Source organism: Canis lupus, chromosome 25 (genome assembly GCF_048164855.1).
Source record: "Canis lupus baileyi chromosome 25, mCanLup2.hap1, whole genome shotgun sequence".
In the NCBI taxonomy this organism is placed as follows: Eukaryota; Metazoa; Chordata; class Mammalia; order Carnivora; family Canidae; genus Canis; species Canis lupus.
The window spans coordinates 4,278,116-4,302,120 of NC_132862.1; the positions used below are offsets into that span (position 1 = coordinate 4,278,116).

A 24,005-nucleotide genomic window follows, 5' to 3' on the forward strand; every position below is an offset into this window, starting at 1 on the left:
CTCATGATATATTTTTGTTAAAAACAAATACACACATTCTTTCATAGCTTTGTCCAATGAAAGGCTTTGAAACGATGAGCATACCAATAACCATGAAAACTTCTTGTACCTACCCAGTGGGCTGCAAAATATCACCCTCCCATTAAAGTGAGGACTCTGACTTAGGACTTGACTGACCCTAGGCCTTTGACACAAAACATAAAAGACACTGGAACATCTTGTCACACTAGGAATAAGCAAACCACTAAAAATTACTAGGAACAGGCAAACCACTGAAAATTTGACCAAAGGTTAACTCAAGGAGGCCATAATTCATCAATGAGGATAATAAATACACCAAATATGTTTAAATATCCAACAACAAAAAACATCAGAATAGTCACTTTTTAAGGTTCCCAGGGAACTAACACATTATTTTCAAAAACTGATAATAAAAGCTAGTACTGAGCACTTATCATGCATTCAATATGAGCTATACCTCAAGGTAATAAAAATGATGGCAAGCTTTTCTTTATAGAAGCCCTTCAACTAATAAATGGAAAAAAGAAAGCCTGAAACTAGCACCTCTTTGTAGCCTTTAATTAATAGATTTAGTCAATGATCAGTAACACCCAGCATAAAAGACAGACACAAAAACACAGGTTTTTTGTTCTCTCTCTGCTGCTTCCAAATCAAACCATTATTTTGATCAAGCCTCTAAATCTGGCTACCAATTTGCATGAAGTACAGAGGACAGAGGATCATGCTAAATTACACTAAAAAAATATAACTAGCCAATTCAAAAGTGGGCAAAGGACTTGAATAGACATTTCTCCAAAGACAATATACAAATGGTCAATAAACATATGAAAAGATGTTCAAAACCATTACTCATTACAGAAATGCAAATAAAACTACAATGAGATACACCTCATATCCAATAAGATGACTCTTATTATAAAACAAGCAGAAAAGAATAAGTGTTGGAGAGGATGTGGAGAAATTGGAACCCTTGTGCACTATTGGCAGGAATGTAAAATGGTATAGATCCTGTGAACACAGTATAGAAGTAGCTCAAAAACCTCAGAATTACAACATGACCCAGCAATTCTACTTGTGGGTATATACCCAAAATAACTGAAAGCAGGGTCTCGAAGAGACAGTTGTATACCCATGTTCACTGCAGCATTATTCACAATAGCTAAAATGCAAAAGCAACCCAAGTGTCCATCAACAAATTAACGTGTTAAGTAAAATGTGGTATATACATACAGTGGAATGTTATTCAGCTTTAAAAAGGAAGGAAATTCTACAATATGCTACATGGATAAACCTTGAAGACATTATGTTAAGTGAAATAAACCAGTCACAAAGAAACAAATACTGTATGATTTCATTTATATGAAGTAATTAGAATAGTAAAAAAATCACAGACCAAAAGAATAATGGTGGTGGTTGTCAGGGGCTGGAAGGAGGAGAGAATGGAGAGTTACTGTTTAATAGGTCTAGAATTTCAGTTTTACAAGATGAAAAGAGTTAACATGAATGGATGTGGTGAATGCGTTTAGTACAATTGCACTGTATAAAGATAGTAAATTTTATAAACACAGTAAAAAAATATAGCTAGCAAAATGTATGAGAAACTCTATAAAACAAGAAACAGTTATTTCAACATACTTCCCAAAGAAAAAATAAATAGGTTTAAGATGAAACTACAGATTTAAACTGAGAACAAAAAAAATGGTAATCAGGAAAAATCCCTGGGACGCCTGAGTGGCTCAGTGGTTGAGTATCTGCCTTCGGCTCAGGGCGTGATCTGAGTTCCAGGATCAAGTCCCAGGATCAAGTCCCATATCGGACTCCCTGCGTGGAGCCTGCTTCTCCCTCTGCCTGTGTCTCTGCCTCTCTCTCTCTCTCTCTCTCTCTCTCTCTGTGTCTCTCATGAATAAATAAATAAAATCTTAAAAAAAAAATCTAAAAGAGAAAGTTTAAGGTCTAATTTAAAGGCATTATTCTAAAAAAATACATTTTATTTTCACATTTTTTAACTACTTTATTTTTTTTAAGTTTTTTTTTTTTTAAGATTTTATTTATTTATTCATGATAGTCACAGAGAGAGAGAGAGAGAGGCAGAGACACAGGCAGAGGGAGAAGCAGGCTCCATGCAGGGAGCCCGACATGGTATTTGATCCCGGGTCTCCAGGATCGCGCCCTGGGCCAAAGGCAGGCGCTAAACCGCTGCGCCACCCAGGGATCCCATATTTTAACTACTTTAAAATAAAAGTAACTCTCCATTAATACTTTTCTTAAGAACAGAATTACAGGGATCCCTGGGTGGCGCAGCGGTTTGGCGCCTGCCTTTGGCCCAGGGCGCGATCCTGGAGACCCAGGATCGAATCCCACGTCGGGCTCCCGGTGCATGGAGCCTGCTTCTCCCTCTGCCTATGTCTCTGCCTCTCTCTCTCTTTCTGTGTGACTATCATAAATAAATAAAAATTAAAAAAAAAAAAAAAAAAGAACAGAATTACAATATTTCCATTTTGTATTTGTATACACTGTACCTATAAAGCAGAAATCAATATACTGTAAATTAATTTTACACCGTATCGAAGAGTATTAAGTAGTAAATATGTCATGTTAATATGCTCCAAGTAGGTTTTTTTACATTTAATACAATATGCTTTATAGATTTAGGAAAAGAATTACAAGGAGATTTTTATTGGTTAAGTGGACTACATCAATGCAACAAATACACACAAAATATCAAAGTCCCAAACAAACAAAAATGATTATTTCTCTTACCTAATATTAATAGATTTGACAAAATAGGCAAAGGCTTGTACACTGAAAACTAGAAAGCAATGCTGAGAAACCAAAAGCCTAAATAACTTTAGAGAGGCACATCAGAAGATTAAATATAATGAAGGTGGTGATTTTTCCAAATTAGATGAAATCGCAGTCAAAATCCCAACAGGCATTTTTGTAAAACTGACAAACTGATTTGAAAATGTCTATGGAAATATCAAGGACCTGGAATACCTAAAGTAATTCTGGAAAGTCAAAAATTTGAGAACTTAAGACATTACCTGATCTTGTAACTTTTCATAAAGCTACAGTAATCAAGACGGTAGGGAACTGATTTAAAGATATACAGATCAATGGAACAGAGTCTAGAAATAGACCAAGCATATACGATCAAGAAATAGTTAACAAAGTGACCAAGAATCTTTTCAACAGGTAATGCTGGAACAAATGTATGTACATTTTGAAAAAGAACCCTGACTCTTCACAACATACAAAAGAAACTTGAAGTAGATCATAAAATCTAAATGTGAGTATAATCTAAATGTCAAAGTATACTTCTAGAAGAAACCACAAAGAAAATATTCATGAACAGAGAAGACATTGATTTCAGGCAAGACAAAAATAATGAACCCTAAAAGAAAAGTGAGATATAAAAACAGATTTTATTAAAATTAAACACTAATTTTTTAAAAGATTTATTTATTTATTCATTCAGAGAGAGCAAGAGAGAGGCAGAGACACAGGCAGAGGGAGAAGCAGGCCCCAGGCAGGAAGCCCAATGTGGGACTCGATCCCGGGTCTCCAGGATCACACCCCACGCTGTAGGCTGTGCTAAACCGCTGCGCCACCGGGGCTGCCCCTAATTTTTCTTTTTTAAACTTCTGCTCTTTGGTCAATTACTTTTCGACAAAGGAGGCAGGAATATGCAATGTGGAAAAGACAGTCTCTTCAGTAAATGGTGTTGGGAAAACTAACATGCAAAATCATGAAACTGGACCACTTTTTTATACTACATACAAAAATAAACTCAAAATGGATTAAAGACTTAAATATAAGACCAGAAATAAAAAATTCCTAGAAGAAAACAAAGGCAGTAAACTCTCTGACATCAGTATTAGCAATATTTTTTTGGATGTGTCTCCGCAGGCAAGGGAAACAAAAGCAAAAATAAACAAATGGACTATGTCAAACATCAAAGCTTTTTTTTTTTTTTAAAGATTTATTTATTTATTCATTCAGAGAGAGCGAAAGAGAGGCAGAGACACAGGCAGAAGGAGAAGCAGGCTCCATGCAGGAAGCCCGATGTGGGACTCGATCCCGGGTCTCCAGGATCACACCCCGGGCTGCAGGCGGCGCCAAACCGCTGCGCCACCAGGGCTGCCCAACATCAAAGCTTTTGCACAGTAAAGGAAACCATCAGCCAAATGGAAAGGCAACCCACTGAATGGAAGATATCTGCAAATGATAACAATGATAAGGAATTAATATCCAAAATACATAAATAACTCACACAACTCAGTATCAAAAAAACACAAAACAATTTAAAAAACAGGGAGAGGACCTGAAGAGACATTTCTCCAAAGAAGTCATACAGATGTCCAACAGACACATGAAAAGATGCTCAACATCACCAACCATCAGGGAAATGCAAATCAAAATCACAATGAGGTTATCTCCTCACACCTGTCACAAGGCTATATTTAAAAAAAAAAGTAGTAACAATGTTGGTAAGGATATGGGGAAAAGGGCAACTTCTGTACACTGTTGGTGGGAATGCAAAATGATGCAGCTGCTATGGAAAAAAAGTATGAAGGTTTCTCAAAAAATAAAATACAACTACCACATAATCCAGCAATCCCACCTCTGCATACTATCCAATGAAAACAAAAATGCTAACTTGAAAAAAATCCCTATGTCCACTGTAGCCTTACTTACAATAGCCAAGATATAAATGCAACTTAAGTGTCCATCAATAGATGAAAGCATTGTACACACACACACACACACACACACACAGGAATATTATTCAGCTCTAAAAAAGAACGAAATCTTGCCATTTGCCACAACACTGATAATATCATGCAAAGTGAAATAAGTCAGGGAAAAAATACTGGGTGATTTCACTTATATATGGAATCTAAACAAACAATACAAACAAAACAGAAACTCACTTATTCAGGATAAAAATCTGATGATTGCCAGGGGGGAATAGGGTGGAAGGATGGATGAAATAGGGGAAAATTAAAAGGTACAAATTTCCAGTTATAAAATAAGTTAAGTCATGGGGATGTAACGGATATATATGGAATGTAGTTATAAATATTGTAACAAGTTTGTATGGTGACAGATGGTAGCTAGCTTTATGATGGTGATCACTTCCTATGTATATAAATTTTGAATCACTACAATGGACACCTGAAACTAATATTGTACATCAACTACGCTTCCATTAAAACAACAATAACAAAAACCTCCAAAACTTCTGCTCTTCAAATATGCACTGTTACGAAAACAAGAAGGCAAGTAACAGCCTAGGGGAAATAGATTTGCAATATAAACACACTCCTGACAAAAAACTTATATCCAGGAATTATAAAGAACTCTTATAATTCATAGTAAGACCAACAATCAAACTTTATTAAAATAGAAAAAAAGATTTAAAAAGAGACTAACCAAACTACAGTACATTTCTACTATTTGGCAATAAAAGAATGAACTACCAATACATGCAATAATATGGTTCACTAAAATAATGGCAAGTGAAAGAAGTCCAGCACAAGGGAATATACTGTATAGTTTCATTCATATGAAACTCCAGAAAAGACAAATCTATGGCTGCAGAAAGCAGATCAGTGACTGCCTAGATTGGTGGTTGTGGATGGTTGGAGACTGGAAAAAAAAAAACAAAAAACCTCAAAACCCAAAACTAATAAAAATTTATGCTTAAAACAAATATCTTATGCAAATTATACCTCAGTAAAGTTGATTTAAAAACAGACTAAAAAATAATCTTTTCTGGAGAGGGCCTTAGCTAACTAAACTAGACTCAAAATCCAAAGGCATAAAGAAAAAGATTTATCAGTCTTACAAACTTGCTATAAAAAAAAAATTTCCACAGAAGTACCACTAACACAGTAACAGTCACATCTGATAAAACTAATCTCTAAACACTTACATAATCACAAATCGTTAAGAAAATCTTTATAGAAAAACAGCCATAAACCTAAGTAGAAAAATCAGAATCAACCACATTTTAAAGAAATAAAAAGGGGATCCCTGGGTGGCTCAGCAGTTTGGCACCGGCCCTGGGCCCAGGGTGTGATCCTGGAGTCCTGGGATCGAGTCCCACATTGGGCTCCCTGCATGGGGCCTGCTTCTCCCTCTGCCTGTGTCTCTGCCTCTCTCTCTCTCTCATAAATAATAAAATAAAATCCTAAAAAAAAAAAAGAAATAAAAATACTAGTATGAATTTAAGTTAATTCTATTAAACAAAGGCATAAACTCTTCAACTTAGCAATTTCATTTCTAGGAATTTACCCTAAAATTATATTTGCATATATAGACCAAAAAAATGTATAAAAATGGCAGAATAGTGTCTAAAGGTAATTAATACTCAGAACATCTAGTTCTCAACAAAAAATTACAAAACACACAGAGAACTATGACCCATTCACAGGAAAAAAAAGAATTTGATAGAAACCACCCCTTAAAGGAAGCCCAGATATTGGAATTACTGCTCAAAGATGTTAAACCAGCTATCTTAAAGGTGTTCAATGAACTAACAGAAACCATTACAAACCTGAGATTACAAACCTGAGAGTAATCAGGAAAAAAACGTAGGAACAAAATAATGTAAAGGAAATCAGTAGGCCTATCCTACAAAAAATGCTAATGGCAGTTATTCAGGGTGAAATAAAGATACCAAAGGGTAACTCAAAGCCATAAGAAGAAATAAAGAACACTGGTAAGGATAATTACATAGGTAAACATAAAAGAGATTATTATTATACTTTTGGTATATAATTCCTTTTTTTAGATTTTTATTTATTTATTCATTCATGAGAGACAGAGAGGCAGAGACACAGGCAAAGGGAGAAAGAAGCAGGCTTCCTGTGGGGAGGCTGACGCGGGGCTCAATCCCAGGACCCCAGGATCACGCTCTGAGCCGAAGGAGACGTTCATCCATTGAGCCACCCAGACACCCCTTTTTTAAAAAAAAAAATATCTTAATTATTTGAAAGTGTACATGTGCACAAGTAGGGGGGCAGGGAAGAGGGAGAAGCAGGAACCTCTTCTCAGCACAGAGACTGATGTGGGGGGTTCGACTTCAGGACCCTGGGATCATGATCTGAGCCAAAAGCATACGCAAAACCATCTGAGCTACCCAAGCACCCCACTCTTTTTTTCTTATCAGATTTATTTATTTTTTAAAAAAGATTTTATTCATTTATTCAGGAGACAGAGAGAGAGAGACTCAGGGACACAGGCAGAGGGAGAAGCAGGCTCCATGCAAGGAGCCCGAAGTGGGACTCGATCCCGGGACTCCAGGATCACGCCCCAGGCCGAAGGTGGCGCCAAACCGCTGAGCCACCAGGGATCTCCTCTTATCAAATTTAAAAGACAAATGAGAAATGAATAAAACAGAAGTACAGAAGCAGAGTATTTGAATACTATTGTAACTAAGCATTATTCACATGAGGTTTTTATAAATTTTATTTTAACCCCCAAGAGAACCACACACACACACACACACACACACTTTAACAAAATATAGAATAGGAAAGAAGGAAATAAAAAAGGCAGTAATAGAAAAGTTGGGGGGTAGGGGCGCACCTGGGTGGTTCAGTCTATTAGGCATTTGCCTTCGGCTCAGGTCATGATCTAGGGTCCTGGGATCAAGCCCTATCTTGGGTTCCCTGCTCAGCAGGGAGTATGCTTTTCCCTCTTCCTCTTATCCCTCCCCCATCCCTCTCCTGCTCTCTCTCAAATAAAATCTTGAAAAAAAGAAAAATTGAGGGGGAAAATAAATATGAAAATCATACAGAAAATACTAAAAATGGAAGAATTATTCTTCCTTATCAGTAATTACTTTAAATGGCTTAAATTCTATGACTGAATTAAAAAAACAAACCAGGATCCATCTATATGTTATCTATAACAGATTCATTTTAAATCAAAGAAATGGGAAGTAACAGGATGAAAAAGGACATTCCAAGTAAATAGTAACCAAAATACATCTAAGATGTCTATACAGTTGACCCTTTCAACAACACAGGTTTGAATAGCACGTGTCTACTTATATGCATGTTTTCAATAAATACAGTACAGTACTGTAAATGTATTTTCTCTTCCTTTATTTTATTTTTTAAAAAAGATTTTTATATATTTTAGAGAGACAGTACTCTCGAATTAGGGGAAGGGGAGAGGGAGAACGAAAGAGAGAATCTCAAGCAGAGCCTTGCTGAACACAAAGCTCAACTTGGGGCTCAATCTCATGACCCCGAGATCATAACCTGAGCCAAAATCAAGAGTTGGACGCTTAATCAACTAAGCCACCCAAGTGTCTTCCTTTATTTTAATAACTTTTTCTCTAGCTTACTTTATTTTTTTTTTTAAGATTTTATTTATTCATGACAGACACAGAGAGAGAGAGAGAGAGGCAGAGACACAGGCAGAGGGAGAAGCAGGCTCCATGCAAGGGAGCCTGACGTGGGACTCGATCCAGGGTCTCCAGGATCAGGCCCTGGGCTGAGGGCTGCACTAAACCGCTGAGCTACCCAGGCTGCCCTCTCTAGCTTACTTTACTGTAAGAATACAATACATACAATATACAACATATATTTGTTAATCAACTGTTTGTTATTATAAGGGTTCCAACAACAGTAGGCTAGTAGTTCTAAGTTTCTGCAAGTCAAACATTGTATGTAGATTTTCAAATGCTGGGTAAGGACAGGTCAGCACTCCTAACCCTCGTGTTGTTCAAGGGTCAACTATATCATTAGGCAAAACAGACTAAGTTACAAAAGGTTACAAGCCACAAGGGACATTATATACTGATAAAAAAGTTCAATCTAGCAAAAAGATAAAACAAATATAAATATATGCATCTGCCAACAGAGCCTGAAATAAAGCAACACTGACAGAAGTGAAAGGAGAAAAAGACAATGACAATGCTACAATAGAGACTACAATGACTGTCTTTCAAGAATAAATAATGAGACAGAAGAGCAATAAATAGAGAACCTTACCCATAAAAAAAGGATGAAATCTTGCCATTTGCAACAACATGGATGGATCTAGAGAGTATAGTGCTAAGTGAGTTAAGTCAGATAAAGACAAATACCATGATTTCACTCATATGTGCAATTTAAGAAACAAAGCAAATGAAGAAAAAAAGAGAAAAACCAAAAAACAGACTCCTAACCACAGAGAACAAAATGATGGTTACCAAAAGGGATGTAGGTGGGAGGATGGATGAAATAGATGAAGGGGATTAAAAGTACACATATATATTTTAAAGATTTTATTTATTTATTCATGAGAGACATAGAGAGAGAGAGAGAGAGAGAGAGAGAGAGAGAGAGAGGCAGATACACTCGCAGAGGGAGAAGCAGGCTCCATGCAAGGAGCCCAACGTGAGACTTGATCCCAGGTCTCCAGGATCACACCCTGGGCTGCAGGCGGCACTAAACCACTGTGCCACCAGGACTGCCCTAAAAGTACACTTATCATGATGAGCACTGAGTAATGTATAAGACTGAATCACTACCTTGTACACCTGAAACTAATATAACACTGGGTGTTAACTATACTGGAATTAAAACTAATAATAAAATAAAATCCCTGGGGATCCCTGGGTGGCGCAGTGGTTTAGCGCCTGCCTTTGGCCCAGGGCGTGATCCTGGAGACCTGGGATCGAATCCCACATCGGGCTCCCGGTGCATGGAGCCTGCTTCTCCCTCTGCCTGTGTCTCTGCCTCTCTCTCTCTCTCTCTCTCTCTCTCTCTGTGACTATCATAAATAAATAAAAATTAAAAAAAAATTAAAAAAAAAAAATCCCTGTCAGGGAAGAAAAAAAAAGAAATGGAGAACTTGAGTAATACTATAAACCAATCTGAACTAATAAGGCAGTACACCAAACACCACATACATTTTGCACAAGTGTACATGAACATTCTCCATGATAAACTATACGTTGTGCTAAAAGCAAGTTTTGACAAATTTAGAAAGACTGAAACCATACGAAGTATCCTGGAATGAAACTGGTAATTAAGAAAAAGTGGAAAATTAGTAAATATGTGGAAATTCAACAATGCATGTTCTTAACCAATGGGTCAAAAAAAAAATGATAAGGAAGTTATTAGAAAATAACTGGAGGGGTGTCTGGGTGGTTAAGGTAGATGCTTAACTTGGTTAAGCATCTACCTTCGGCTTAGGTCAGGATCCCAAGAGTCCTGAAATCCAGCCTTGCATCAGGATCCCTCCTCAGTGGGGAGTCTGCTTCTCCCTCCCCCCCGCCTGGTGCATCCCCTGCTTGTGTTTTTACATTCTCTCCCTCTTTCAAATAAATAAGGAAAATCTTAAAAAAAAGAACTGGAGATGAATGAAAACAAAAACACAATCCATCAAAATTTATTGGATGCAGGGAACAGTGCTAAGAGAGAAATTTATAGCTATAAGCACCTTTGTTAAAAAGAATGATCTCAAATCAATAACCCCAGTTTTCATCTTAAAAACGGGGAAAACAAGCAAACCAGATCTAAGGCTAGATACTGCATGATTCCACTTAACTGCAGTATCTAAAATAGGTAAATTCATAAAGACAGAGATTAGAAGGAAGATTACTAGAGAGTGGAAGGATAAGCAGTTATTGTTTCATGGATTTTCTGTATGGAATGATGCAAAAAATTCTAGACAAATACTGGTGATAGTTGCACAGCAATGTAAATGCAAATGCTAAAAAAATGGTAAATTGTATATATGTGTACTCTACTACAAAAAAAAAAAAATCCCAAAGAAAAATGTAAGACACGATGTTCCTAACACTAGAAAAATAAATCACTGCTCACTCACGGAGAAAAATGGATAATTAAATCGTGATGTGCATGAACAATATTGTGTGTATACTTGAAATAACAGTGAATGAAAAGATCTTGAAGATCTATTAAATGAAAAGAGGAGGTGGATGTCTACTGTACATTCTTTATCATGTAGAGAAGAAAATTCCTAGGTGGCTATAGAAAAATGCTCATCACCTCTGGGGGAAAGGACTGAAGGAATCTGGGAAAGAGAGACTGAATTAATTATTCTTTATTTAATACTGTTTGAGTTTTTTAGAACATGCAAGTATTTTCACACTTTAAATTCTGAAATAGACATATAAAAGGAATATATAAATATATATTCTATTTGACATGTTCTGTAATATTTATCAGTTATGACACCCAAATAAAACTTAATATTCTCAGTCATAAAAAGAAAATTAAAACATGATGAGGCACTGTGTCTTAACGAAATTATCAACAGGTGGACAATATTAGTCATTTAATCCTTTTGTCCTCCAAGATCACTGTTTGTGAATCACAGAATTTCAGAAATGAAAAGCATGCACACTTCAAAGAAATAAACCAGGACCTCAGAGGTAACCTGACATACCCAAGATCAAAGAGCTTGTGGCTGAAAGCAGGATCAATGGTTGGAATATGATTTCTGGCTCCTGCACCTGTCTTTCTGGGTCTTAGGTCATTTGGTTTTAATGAATGATATAAAAATTAATGTGAATTTGTAAATCTCCTAGCAAGAACATTGCAATGTGATGGCTAATTAAAGGAACCATAAACAAAAGCCAAAATGGCAGACAACAGTACTTATACTGAAACATATCTATGCATATATTTTTAAAAGATTTATCTATTTATTTGAGAGAAAGAGAGAAAGAGAGCTCGGAATGTTTGCACACAAAAGGAAGCCAGGGGAAGGGCAGAGGGAAACAGAGAAGCAGACTCCCTGCTGAGCGCAAAGCCCAATGCAGGGCTCCATCTCATGTCCTTGAGATCTCGACCTGGGCCAAAATCAAGGGGCAGATACTAAACCAACTGAGCCACCCAGGCACCCTTAGAAAGAGAGAGAGAGAGAGAGAGAGAGAGAGATATCAAAATATCAAAATAAATATAATATCAAAATAAATATATATATATTTAATACTACATTTAAGATTTCAAAAAAGCAATCAGCTTTAAGAAATGGGAAGTATAAGGAATAATCAAAATGATTATTTGTAGATGACATGCTCTCTGCCAGATGATCTTCATTAGACATAATAAAGGAATTTAGACAGGTTCCTGCAGTGATGTTTTTATTTTAATTAATTAATCGGGGGGGGCAGTGACATTTTTTTAAAAAGATCATTAAGCTACCAAGGAGAAGTGGAAAGCAACAAAAATTACTTTAAGGAAGAAATGATAAAAGTCATACAGAAAAAAATGGTCTGAGAAGAACCAAGACAATCTTAATAAGTATGAGTAAGGAGGGATGATTTGCATAAGGACATAGGATATTCTAAAACTATGGTAGTTAAAACATATTTATATTGATAAATATAAAATATAAATTGAAAAAAAACATATTGATATTGGCTCAATAAAGACGGATAGAATAGAGAACCTAAAGCCGACCTGACAGATGCAACATTACACACAAGTTGTGGAAAAATAGACCACTCAACAAATTATTAAGTGTTGAGATAACTGCCTTTCCATACATGGAAAAAAATTAGATTCCTATCATGTCCTGTACGTGATAATTAATTCCAAATATATCAAAGACGTAAATCTGACATACAAAACTTCAAAGCTATTAGAAGACCTAGAAGATCTTTATAGCCTCAAGTAGGAGAGAGGGATTATAGGGAGAAGCAGAGGAAATAGAATAAATGACAGGTCTCTTCATTTTTAATTATAGAAAGTAATAATACCACCTGCCACACATCAATAATGAGATTTAAATATGTCCAGTTTTTAGAATAAATAGAGTATCAAAAGTAAGCGAATGTTAAGGATTCTATTTTATGCATTTATTTTTATTTTTTAAAGTAGGCTCCATGCTGGGGATTCATGGAACCCAATGTGGTGCCTGAACTCACAACCAGAGATCAAGACCTGAGCTAAAATTAAGAGTCAATGTTAACTGACCCAGCCACCCAGGTGCCTTAGGATTCAGTTTTAGACGGTAGCTCTGATAACAACTGGAGAACAGAAAAGTTGGGGGAAAGCTGAAGGCATTAATCATTAAAGGCTACTCCAACTGTTCAAGCCTAAACAATAGTAGTCATAATTGAAAGAAGTTTTATTTTATTTTTTTAAAGATTTTATTCATTTATTCATGAGACACACACAGAAGAGAGAGAGAGAGAGAAGCAGAGACACAGGCAGAGGGAGAAGGAGAAGCAGGTTCCATGCAGAGAGCCTATGTGGGACTCAATCCTGGGACTCCAGGATCACGCCCTGAGCCGAAGGCAGGCGCTAAACTGCTGAGCCACCCCGGGATCCCTGAAAGAAGTTTTAAAGGTAGATTCCACTGAATCTGAGAAAAAGTAAGACCTGTAAAGACAATGAGCAGGTGTCATCAATGAGAATTCCCAGATTCCCAAACGGATGAACGTCAATATGGTGACACAATTAATTTTGAGATGAGGATGACAGTATAGGGAAGGTTTTCCACCTCTGTTACTAAAAAATTATTCCTGCTCTTCATTTTGATTATCTTTCATGTTGTCAATGAGCATCTAACTAAAACTTCATGCAGTCTAAAGGTAGGCCTTTGGAAAGAATTGCTACCCTATCAACTAATTTTCTAGCTCATCATATGAAATTTCTTTGAAATCATGACAGGTTTTATAAAATATCCAAATGTATTTTTTAAATTCTCAAACAGACAAGCAACAACAATTTTCTGGCTTCACACTAGCCTCTACTTACAAACATTTCTTACCATGATTGGCTTGCCCTGAAATGTTTTAACTTCTTCTCTTAAGTATTTAAAAGCCTGTTAACAAAGCAGAAAGGAGCTTTTATTAGCATTCAAACATTTCATTAAAGCCATCTTTTTTTTTTTTTAAAGATTTTATTTATTCATTCATAAGATACACAGAGAGTGAGGCAGAGACATAGGCAGAGGGTGAAGCAGGCTCCCTGTGGGGAGCCTGATGCAGGACTTCATCCCAGGACCCCAGGATCACAACCTGAGCCAAAGGGAGATGCTCAACCATTGAGCCACCCAGGTGCCCCAAAGCCATCTTTATTTTATTTTATTAAAAGTTTGGTAGAGTTTAGTAACTATCTCCAAGCTAAACAGTAAAAAATTCTAAAATCAATTCCATTATTCAGGTGGTAAGGAATGAAAATGTAAAAACACCTCAGCTAAAATTCAAATTTACTGTAGATTAGCTACTATGGATTATTGCAGAAAAAATGCACAAAACCCAACAGACCCAAAATATCACTATATATTTAGTTAAGAATGGTTCAATCAGACAGCTTTCTAAGACGAAGAATTAAAAAAAAAAAAAAAAATCAGTGGGGTGCCTCGCTGGCTCAGTTGGTGGAGTATGCAACTCTTGATTTCGGGGTCATGACTTTGAGTCCCACACTGGAGGTATAGTTTACTTCAAAAATCAACCAACCAATCAGTGAGCAGTTTTAAAATGCTATTAGAGATATTTTTGTTTTTGTTTCAATGCGAATATTACTTCTCTTTAGGTTGGATATGACAACATGTAAGAGTAAAATCATTAATGTCAAAATTCCAAAAATCAGAAAAGAAGTTATATATTTATTGCAGGCCTAGTATGTATATACTAATACTAACTACTGAGTACATGGTTCCCAATTTTTAATTTTAAAATTGTGCTTTTTATCAATAGGAAACTTCTTAAATTGAAACTGTAAAGGCTTTAAGAACACAATCAAAAAGGACACCAATTAAACAAAACCAAAAAGGTGAACAAGGTGATCAACAGTCTTCACAAATATTGCTGTAAGCATATATTTCTCAGTTAAAATATACCATTACTTTTTTTTTTTTTTTTTTGCCACCAAGACTTCAAATCAGAAGAAAAGTTTTCTTCTCACCTGCTGTGCATCTGTGTCTGACTGGAAAGTGATATACCAGTTGCTATTGTGTGCAAACTCACAGCTTATCACCTTGGGGCAGTTTTCATTTTTGAACAAAGCTTTAACTTCCTAAAAAAAGAGAAAACTTTAGTGTAAATTTTGTATATGATTGAGATAGAATCTAATTTTAAGATCAGCTAAACTGAAGCGTTTCACTTTTAGTGGCAAGTGAAATTTCCCTTACTGGTAAAATCTCTCTAGACCTGCCATTATCCAAAAAAAGAAAAAAGAAAGAAAGAAAGAAAAAGGTCCTCCATTAACATTTTCTAGGTGTCAGTTATTTTCTCAACCTCATTCAATCCAGGTTGCTCTGTCTATATCAGAGTCACAAACATGAACTCTGTGCAAAGGTATCTTTATTTTTCCATTATTGAAACTGAAATTTCATAACTGAACCCTAAAACAAATACATGTATTTCAAAAAGGAGGATTACCAAAAAAACTCAAACCTATGTAAACAGCTCACAGCTTGAAAATAGTTCATAAAAAGAAAAGAAAGAAAATAACTGGAAGTCAACATTAAGCATTTCTAAATGGTTATAGAGGGAAAAGAAACATCTACTGAAATTACATTCATGCAGCAGGAGACATAGATTTACAATGAAAACAACTCTGTTTAAAAGATTTATCATCTCCATTTTACAACTGAGGAAATGGTAGTTCAAATTGTTTAACCTACTCACACTGTCACAAAGAAGAACTCAAACTCAGATTTGTATGCTTCCGAACTCCATTCTGTCTAATACCTATTTGAGTTCAAGGAGAAATTCAGTAGTAACCAGTAATTCCCAAATATAAACAATCTGATCAGGTTAAAATGCCCCATAAAATACCAAACTACCATGAGGTATCCATTTTTAAAAAGGTAATTACTAAGCTGATGGGACAATCAACATGATGACAGTGAAGTCTAACCTGTATTTTAACTCCCTTAAATTTTTACTGCACTGAATTAAAAGAAGAATGTCCCTACTTATAGAGATATTTGCTTGGGTCAAATACTACTTGAAATAAATACATAGGCAACCAGCTGAGTTTTGTGACACTATAGAAGTGGTGAAATATCACCAAGTTTAATTAATAAAATGCTCATCCAGTCCAGAATTACATTTCTGTAGAACTATCTGTGGAACTGTTAGACTGCCACCCACCAATCTCTACCTTCAAAAATCCACAGATATACTCCAAATATTTCTAATTCTCTTAAATGAATAATGAACTGATTCGTTTGTATAATCTTTGTCAAGCTATCTTAGTCATCTGCACTTCCTTCACTTTTTCTTAATGAACAGTATGTTGCTGCCTTGTTCCTTCCTGCTTTTCATGTGTGACTTGTTTATGCATTCAGAGTGTAAATTACAGTAACTATAAAAATATTACCTAAACTTTGATTGGTTTTACATGCCAAATAATGCTCTAAGTTCTTTATATATTAACTCACTTAATTCTCACAAATTTAATGAGTTACGTATTTAATATCCCATTTAACAGACAGAGAAAACAAAGCAAAAGAGGTTAGGTATTGAATCCAAGGTCACAGAGCTAACAGGTAAAAGCTAGAATTCAAATACCTAGGCAGTTTGGCTCATATATCCTATACTGTTTCTTAATAATGCAAAATTCTTCCCATTCTGCGATTTTCCTTTTAATTTGTTACTTTGACATATAGTTCATAATTTTAAATAGAAGATCTATCTAGCGACAGTTTCTTTTCTAATTTTTCTCACTGCTTCTAAGTTTAGGAAATCTTCATTCTGGAGAGTTAATACTGAATGACTCTGGGCAAAACGATTAACTACTAATGTGCCAAATTTGTTAGGTGGCAAGAGTCTAAAAATTCTTTTTAAATGGTTGACCAGAGGATCCCTGGGTGGCTCAGTGGTTTAGCGCCTGTTTTCGGCCCAGGACGTGATTCTGGAGTCCCAGGATCAAGTCCCGCGTTGGGCTCCCTGCATGGAGCCTGCTTCTCTCTCTGCCTGTGTCTCTACCTCTCTCTCTGTGTCTCTCATGAATAACTGAATAAAATCTTTAAAAAAATAAAAATAAAATAATAAATGGTTGACCAATTACTATCAGTTACTACTGAAGAGGAGTTATTACTCCTCTTCATCTCTAACTTATCATTTTAAAAAAGATTTTATTTATGTATTTATTCATGGGAGACACAGAGAGAGAGAGGCAGAGACACAGGCAGAGAGAGAAGCAGGCTCCATGCAGGGAGCCCGACGTGGGACTCCATCCTGGGACTCCAGGATCACGCCCTGGGCTGAAGGCAGATGCTCAAGCACTGAGCCAACCAGGTGTCCCTCTAACTTATTATCATTAACATGGCAAACCAGTGTAAAGTTCTGTGGTTTACTGGTTAAGAAACATGGGCTCTGGAATCAGAGAGAGCAAGTTCAACTCAGATTCTGCCATTTAAACAGCCCATGTGTCCTTAAGCAAGTTATTTAACCATACTAAGGCTCAGTTATTCTATCTGTGAAACAGAGATAACAAAACCTTAGGCTTTAAGTAACCATAAAGTATACTGCACAATACTTGGTTAAACCTAATTATTAAATAAATGTTGTTATACATACATTACTATATAAGCATCTATTTTTGGATTATATTGTTTCATTCAAATGTTATTTTATTCTTGTACCTGTACCACACCATCTTTATGCCTGCAATTTTGCTTTATTTTTGCTAGCCAAGAGAATTAGTCTTGATTCTTATTTTCCTTTATTCCTAAGTTTACTCTTTCATATGAATCCTCAAGTTCTCAAAAGAGCCTATTTATATTTTGCTTGCCATTCAAATCAATAAACTGACAACTAATAACACTGCAATACTCAGTCTATCATTCTAAGAAAATGGAATTATGTCTTCCTCCTTCCTCTGTACCATTCTTCCAGTGTTTTAGAGTTTACAAAACAAAATTTATCCTATTCACAGTAACTGATATGAGGGCACTGATTTATACCTTGTTTATACTCAATTTAAACAGTTAAAGAACACACTCATCTTTAACAACGCTTAATAATTTACCTCTATAGGTGTTGTTTCAGGAATCTCTCTAAGAATCACAATACAACGCTTATGACTTGGTCTCACTTTCTCACCCTTCTCATCAACTTGCACCATGGGAGAAGCTGAAATTTAAAAAAGCGTTTCATCCAAAAGTGACAAGGAAAGATGTTAATATTGCCATTAAAAATTATTCATTTCTGTTTCCAAGTGAATACATTAACAGAAGTTAATATCTTAAAGAAATTAAATTGGAGAACCAAAGATTACAGCTGTAACAAAATATTTTGAGAATACACAAAAAACACTGTCAAATGTTATTCTTTGAATATACAGGGCACGTACTTTGTGTCTTGGGACTGTGTTGGGGTTGAAAAACTTTTAGGAGTCTATAATACATAGCTAACAAGGTAATTACCCTGTGTTTACTGAATTCTGGATTTCTGGAGATAACAAAAATTAGTGTATTTGCACTCCACTCTTATGACTGGCTTACAGAACTGCATTCTGACATGTGAAAAAAATTCTTAAAATTCAAGTTTAAGAAGCACTTAAACCAAGAATTAAACTCAAATGACTGTAATTTTCCTTTGATTTTAACATATTTATTCTTACCTACTATTACAGACACTGAGAAGCCATCTTATAGATGCTGACTTTGAGGAAATATTTAATGAAGATAGTACCACATAGTGAAAACTTTTATTTCCAGTCTCTTCAGAGAGATAATATGCCATATCTCTCTCTGAACAGGTAAGTAGTGAGAATAGAAGAAACAGGGAAGAAAAGTTGGGTGTAAGTACTAGGTTCCAGCCCTTAGAGGTGGAGGATTCCAATGATCTCTTGGTTGATTTTTTTTTTTTGATGACAAGACTGGGTTGTTTTAAGAAACCACTGCACAAACCAATTAGAGATTTCATAAATGTTTTTAGCCCTCTGAGAATGGAAAGCCTCTATGTTCATTTAAGTCTATTATTGGACTTGTTATATTTAACTTTTAAACATTTTCAATGACACATTTCATATAAAAGTGAAGATCTGCCTTTATTCGGGTAAGCAGTTAAAACTTTGGTATACTTTTCCTAAGAGAGATTACCAAGAAATACTGATATAAGACTGTAAGACACAAACACCATTAAATATGCTTAGAACCTCAAATTCTTTATCAAACTTTAGAGTAGTTATTTGTCACACTACAGACTGCACTTCTTTAACAGGTGGTGGAATCAATTTAGGAAAAAAAAAGTTAATTCCAAGTATTTAGTATTTATCTGAATAATTACCATTTCAGTTGTCTGTGGGTTTGTGGTGTGCATAATGTGTATAAAATGTACTTCTTACTTGGGCTCAAAAGTTTGAAAACAGAATGATTCACAAGATGTGATAACGATACATATATATGACTTTCTAAAAGCCCAGAAAACTGAGATTTAATTGCTTATTCTTGAGTAAGTGGGTATTAGGATGAACCACTACAGTGCAGAATTGATAGAGAGGCTATATACCAAGTCAGTAAAAATAAAGATAAATTATTGGAACTACTAGATTAACAAAAAATAGGAAGTTAACAATTCCCTGCCTGGTGAGCACAGCTTAATGTATAGAATTGTGGAACCACTATATTGTATACTTGAAAATAATATGTGTCAACTACAATTTAAAAAAACAGCCAACAAAAAAAAATTCCCTGTATGATCAGAAATCAAAAGAATATTTAATTTAGCTTTTGACTTTAAAAATAAGCTAAAAGGTATGATTTACATACACCTCAACACTTCAAGAATTAGATCAGGGTCTGTAGTCAGCTTTTTTATTTCTTCCATGTTGGCAACTGTCCAAATTGGGATGAACTGATCACTGTCCATCTGAGATATCAGGTAAAGATCCTTTGACAAATTTTCTCTGAAAGGAATAAACAGAAGAGTCCCATAAAACAAACAATTCTTAAAAAGTACCTAAAAAAAGAGGTGCCTTATTTACTTTTGTCACTAAGTCTAGGAAAACAAGATTATGCTACCAGAAATAACACAATGAACTATGAAAATACATAATACACAAGTATACTCTTAACTTTCAGAAAATTTCTGAATCGCCGAAAGTTTCTGAATCATGCCCAAAAGGTTTGAACAAGGGAACTTTATGGAATTATACTGATATGCAGTAAAACAATATTAAATTGAAAAATGCGTTATAAAATATTACATACAGTGTAGTTTCATCTCACAAACACTTTATCATTAAAAAAAAACAAACACTTTATTGATGTTAGAATATGCATATAGAGAAAATTATGGCTTCAATCGTGAGTTTAACTGTAAGGGGTTTAAAATTTCTGAATGTTTTCATTTTTTATCAGTATGTTTGCCTTTTTATTTTAAAGATATAAACAGGGACGCCTGGGTGGCTCTGTGGTTGAGCATCATCTGCTTTTGGCTCAGGGCATGATCCTGGAGTCCAGGACTGAGTCCCATTTCAGGCTTCCTGATATCTCCGCCTCTTTTTCTCTGTGTTTCTCATGAATAAATAAATAAAATCTTAAAAAAAAAGATATAAACACTTCCATCTTACACATAAAATCTTGTAACACACCGAAGTAAAATCATAGTCTCATAATGTCTTATTCATGGCAGATCTCTGAAGCAAAGCTATCTTTGCTTATAAGCCACCTTTTCTCAATGACCCTATTTAAAACTGAAACCACCCAAGCACTCTTGATTCCCCTTCCTTTGCTTACAGTGTTCTAATTTTTTTCTTTTTTAAAGATTTTATTTTATTTACTCATGAGAGACACAGAGCGAGAGAGAGAGGCAGAGACACAGGCAGAGGGAGAAGCAGGCTCCATACAGGGAGCCCGTTGTGGGACCCGATCCCGTGTCTCCAGGATCATGTTGTGCGCCACAGGCGGCGCCAAAACACTGCGCCACCGGGGCTGCCCTCTAATTTTTTTCCACAGACCTTATCACCTAGCACACTTCTAAGTTATTATGCTTTAAAAAAAATTATGTTTGTTTTGTCTCCTCCAGCCAGAATACAGGTTCCATGAAGAATCTTTGTTGTTCAAAATATATTTCAAGGCCCTAGTGCCTGGCAAAGAGTAGGGCCAAAAGACTTTGCATTCATGTTTTACTAAGATAAAGTAGAAATTACTTTTTAAAAATTAAAATTGTCAACAGGTTGCTTTGGGGGCAAAAAAGAATAGAGAAGACACCAGTAAAGGTTAAAATCATTTTGGCAAAAAAGGAGGAACATAGTAAAATCATTTTCATCAAGAGATTTTCTTAAAAAAAAAAAAAAAAAAAAGATATTCTTTTCTTGTTTTTTATTTTATTTTATTTTATTTATTTTTTTTTTTTTCTTTTCTTGTTTTTTAGAGAGGGAGAGGAAGGAGAAGGACAGAGAGAGAATCTTAAGCAGGCTCTATGCCCAGAGCTGACCCCAACATGGGCTTAACCTCACAAACCTGAGATCATGACCTGAACTGAAATCAAGAGTCAGATCCTAAACTGACTGAGCTACCCAGGTGTCCCTGTACACAAAATATACAACTAAAAAGCTATAGCTTAAATCAACTCTGACTTTCAACATGTCTATTCTTATAAAACCTTGGTCAAACTTTTTTTTTTTTTTTAAGATTTTATTCATTTATTGGAGATAGAGCATGAGTACCTGCACAAACTGGGGTAGGGCCAGAGGGATAGGGAGCATATTCCAAGCTGAGTGTGGAGCCCGATGTAGGGCTCGATGCCACAATTCTGAGATCCCGACCTGAGTAAAGTCAGATGCTTAACTGACTAAGCCACCTAGTGGCCCAACCTTGGTCAAACTTTTAAAGAAATTGTATCTTGTCAGAAGTCAAATTAATGGATATAAATCACATCTATGATTTGACTACTATGACCAATACCTGATATGCACTAATAACAATTTTGTTGAGTCACAGACCAATCAGACAGTTAGTTGGTTTGAACTGAGTATCAAAGTTCTGAGTAGGATGTTGGAAATCATGAAAAACCAGAGCTCCTACCTACTCCAACAACTAAAAAGCCTGGCTAAATTCCAAAAACCATGTTTCTGGAGATGGAGGAAAAAAGCTACAAGAACAAAATTAAATTCCAGAAAGATGATCTTTCTTTCCTGCAGGCATTCAAAGCTCCAGGGCCAGAGTGAAACCAGCAGAGCTTTAGGCCGCTGCCCAGGACTGGCACTGTGAACTGCCAACTATAGGAGCTCCTAACATACAGCAGATTTCCCCCCATATGACATTTCCTGTGCTCTAAGGAGGGAGATGGGAGTCAGGCTGAAAAGGGAGAGTAATATCTCTGTGGTTTTGTGGAAGTTCCTGGGGATGGACAAAGCTTGCATCAAACACAAGTAGGTCTCCCCCATAAGACATCTGCCAGATTTTGAAGCTTAACAGGGTTAAGAGACTAAAGAGCTAACCTCAAACCTCTCAAGAAAAAGATTAAATTCCCCTTGGTGTTTCAGGATTGAGGTAACAGTTAACAGGCAACTTCTAAGTCAAAAGACTAAAAAAAGGTGATGCCTAAGGAACAGAGATAAATCAGAGGTAGACCGAGTCTGATTAAAGTGGCTGCTCAGCCCTAACCCAGCTCAACTCCTGAATGGATTGAAGCAATGAATCTACTTCCACCTACTAGAAGCTCAAATCTTGTCTAGAGGGAAAAATTACATTACTTGCAGCTCCTAGTTTCTTTTATATGTAATGTCCAGCATATAATCAAAATTTGTAAGACAACAAAAAGGCAGGAAATTATGACAGAGAACCAAGAGAAAAAAAACTCAAATATAAGCAAACACATAAACGATCCAGTTAGTAGGCAAAAATTTTTAAATAACTATTGCAAGTATGTTACAGAAAAAGAATTGTATCACAGGCACAAATGACTAAAGATAGAAAGCTCCTATTTTTATTGTTTTATCCTGTACTAGATTATAAAGTCAAAGAATAAAAAGGAGGGGAAAAGGGAGGGGCTATTTCAGATAAAGAATCCATTAAACTGGGATGCCTGGGTGGCTTTGGCGGTTGAGCGTCTGACTTCGGCTTAGGGCTGATCCCAGTCCAGGGATAGAGTCCTGCATCAGGCTCCCAGTGAGGAGCCTGCTTCTCCCTTTGTCTATGTCTCTGCCTCTCTCTATGTGTCTCTCACAAATAAACAAAATCTTAAAATTAAAAAAACAATTAAACCTGAGTCAAGAATATATCATGTATAAAGAAAGAAGTCTAGGGGCGCCTGGCTGGCTCAGTTGGTGGACCACATAAACTCTTGATCTCAGGGCCATGAGTTCAAGCCCCATACTGGGCATAGAGTTTACTTAAAAAATAAACAAAAGAAAGAAAGAGAGAGAGAGAAAGAAAGAGAGAGAGAGAGAAAGAGAGAAAAAGAAAAGAAAAACAAAAAGAAAAAAAGAAAAAAGAAAAGAAAGTTAGTTTATGATAAAATCCAGGTTTCCAGCTTGAAAAATTGGTTTACTGGTCCTACTTCTCACCACATATAAGAAAATTAGAAGGTGTTACCTTTGCATACATATCCAAACTTCTGTTTATTTTGGAAGGAGCAGTTTTATAATACTGAAGTTTTATGAGATCTAAACTATTAATTACCTACATAATTGTTATCTATAAATAAGACATCTTTAGGGGCGCCTCAATGGCTTAGTTGGTGAAGTAGCTGACTCTTAGTTTTGGCTCAGGTCATAACCTCAGGGTTGTGAGACCGAGGTTCATGTCAGGCTTGCAATCAGCATGGAGTTGGTTTGACATTCCCTCCTTCCCCCTCCCCATTCCCTGGCCCATGCGTGCACTTTCTAAAATAAATTAATAAAATCTTAAAAAAAAAGAAAAGACATCTTGAAACATTTGCCTGAAAGAACTCCTTATTTAATAGAAGACACTGGTAACATAAATTCTATGCCCATCCACCTATCTTGCTAAATATAACTCCATGATCACACGTTATACAAGCTAATTATGAATATATACATTAAGATATAACCACTTTTTTCTTTAAATATTATTTA

General features: G+C 35.7%; 1 protein-coding gene across 11 annotated transcripts in view; it reads right to left on the reverse strand.

Annotated features, from left to right (window-relative positions):
- Nucleotides 1-24,005, reverse strand: part of LARP4 (La ribonucleoprotein 4) — a 220,007-nt gene that overhangs the window by 20,820 nt on the left and 175,182 nt on the right. For all 11 annotated transcript variants that reach the window (XM_072797960.1, XM_072797959.1, XM_072797961.1 and 8 more), the window contains 4 exons: nt 19,732-19,868; nt 17,988-18,091; nt 14,913-15,023; nt 13,774-13,827 (listed from right to left, as the gene is read on the reverse strand). In XM_072797960.1, coding sequence (XP_072654061.1) covers nt 13,774-13,827; nt 14,913-15,023; nt 17,988-18,091; nt 19,732-19,868 — 406 coding nt within the window. The remainder of the gene's footprint in view (nt 1-13,773; nt 13,828-14,912; nt 15,024-17,987; nt 18,092-19,731; nt 19,869-24,005) is intronic.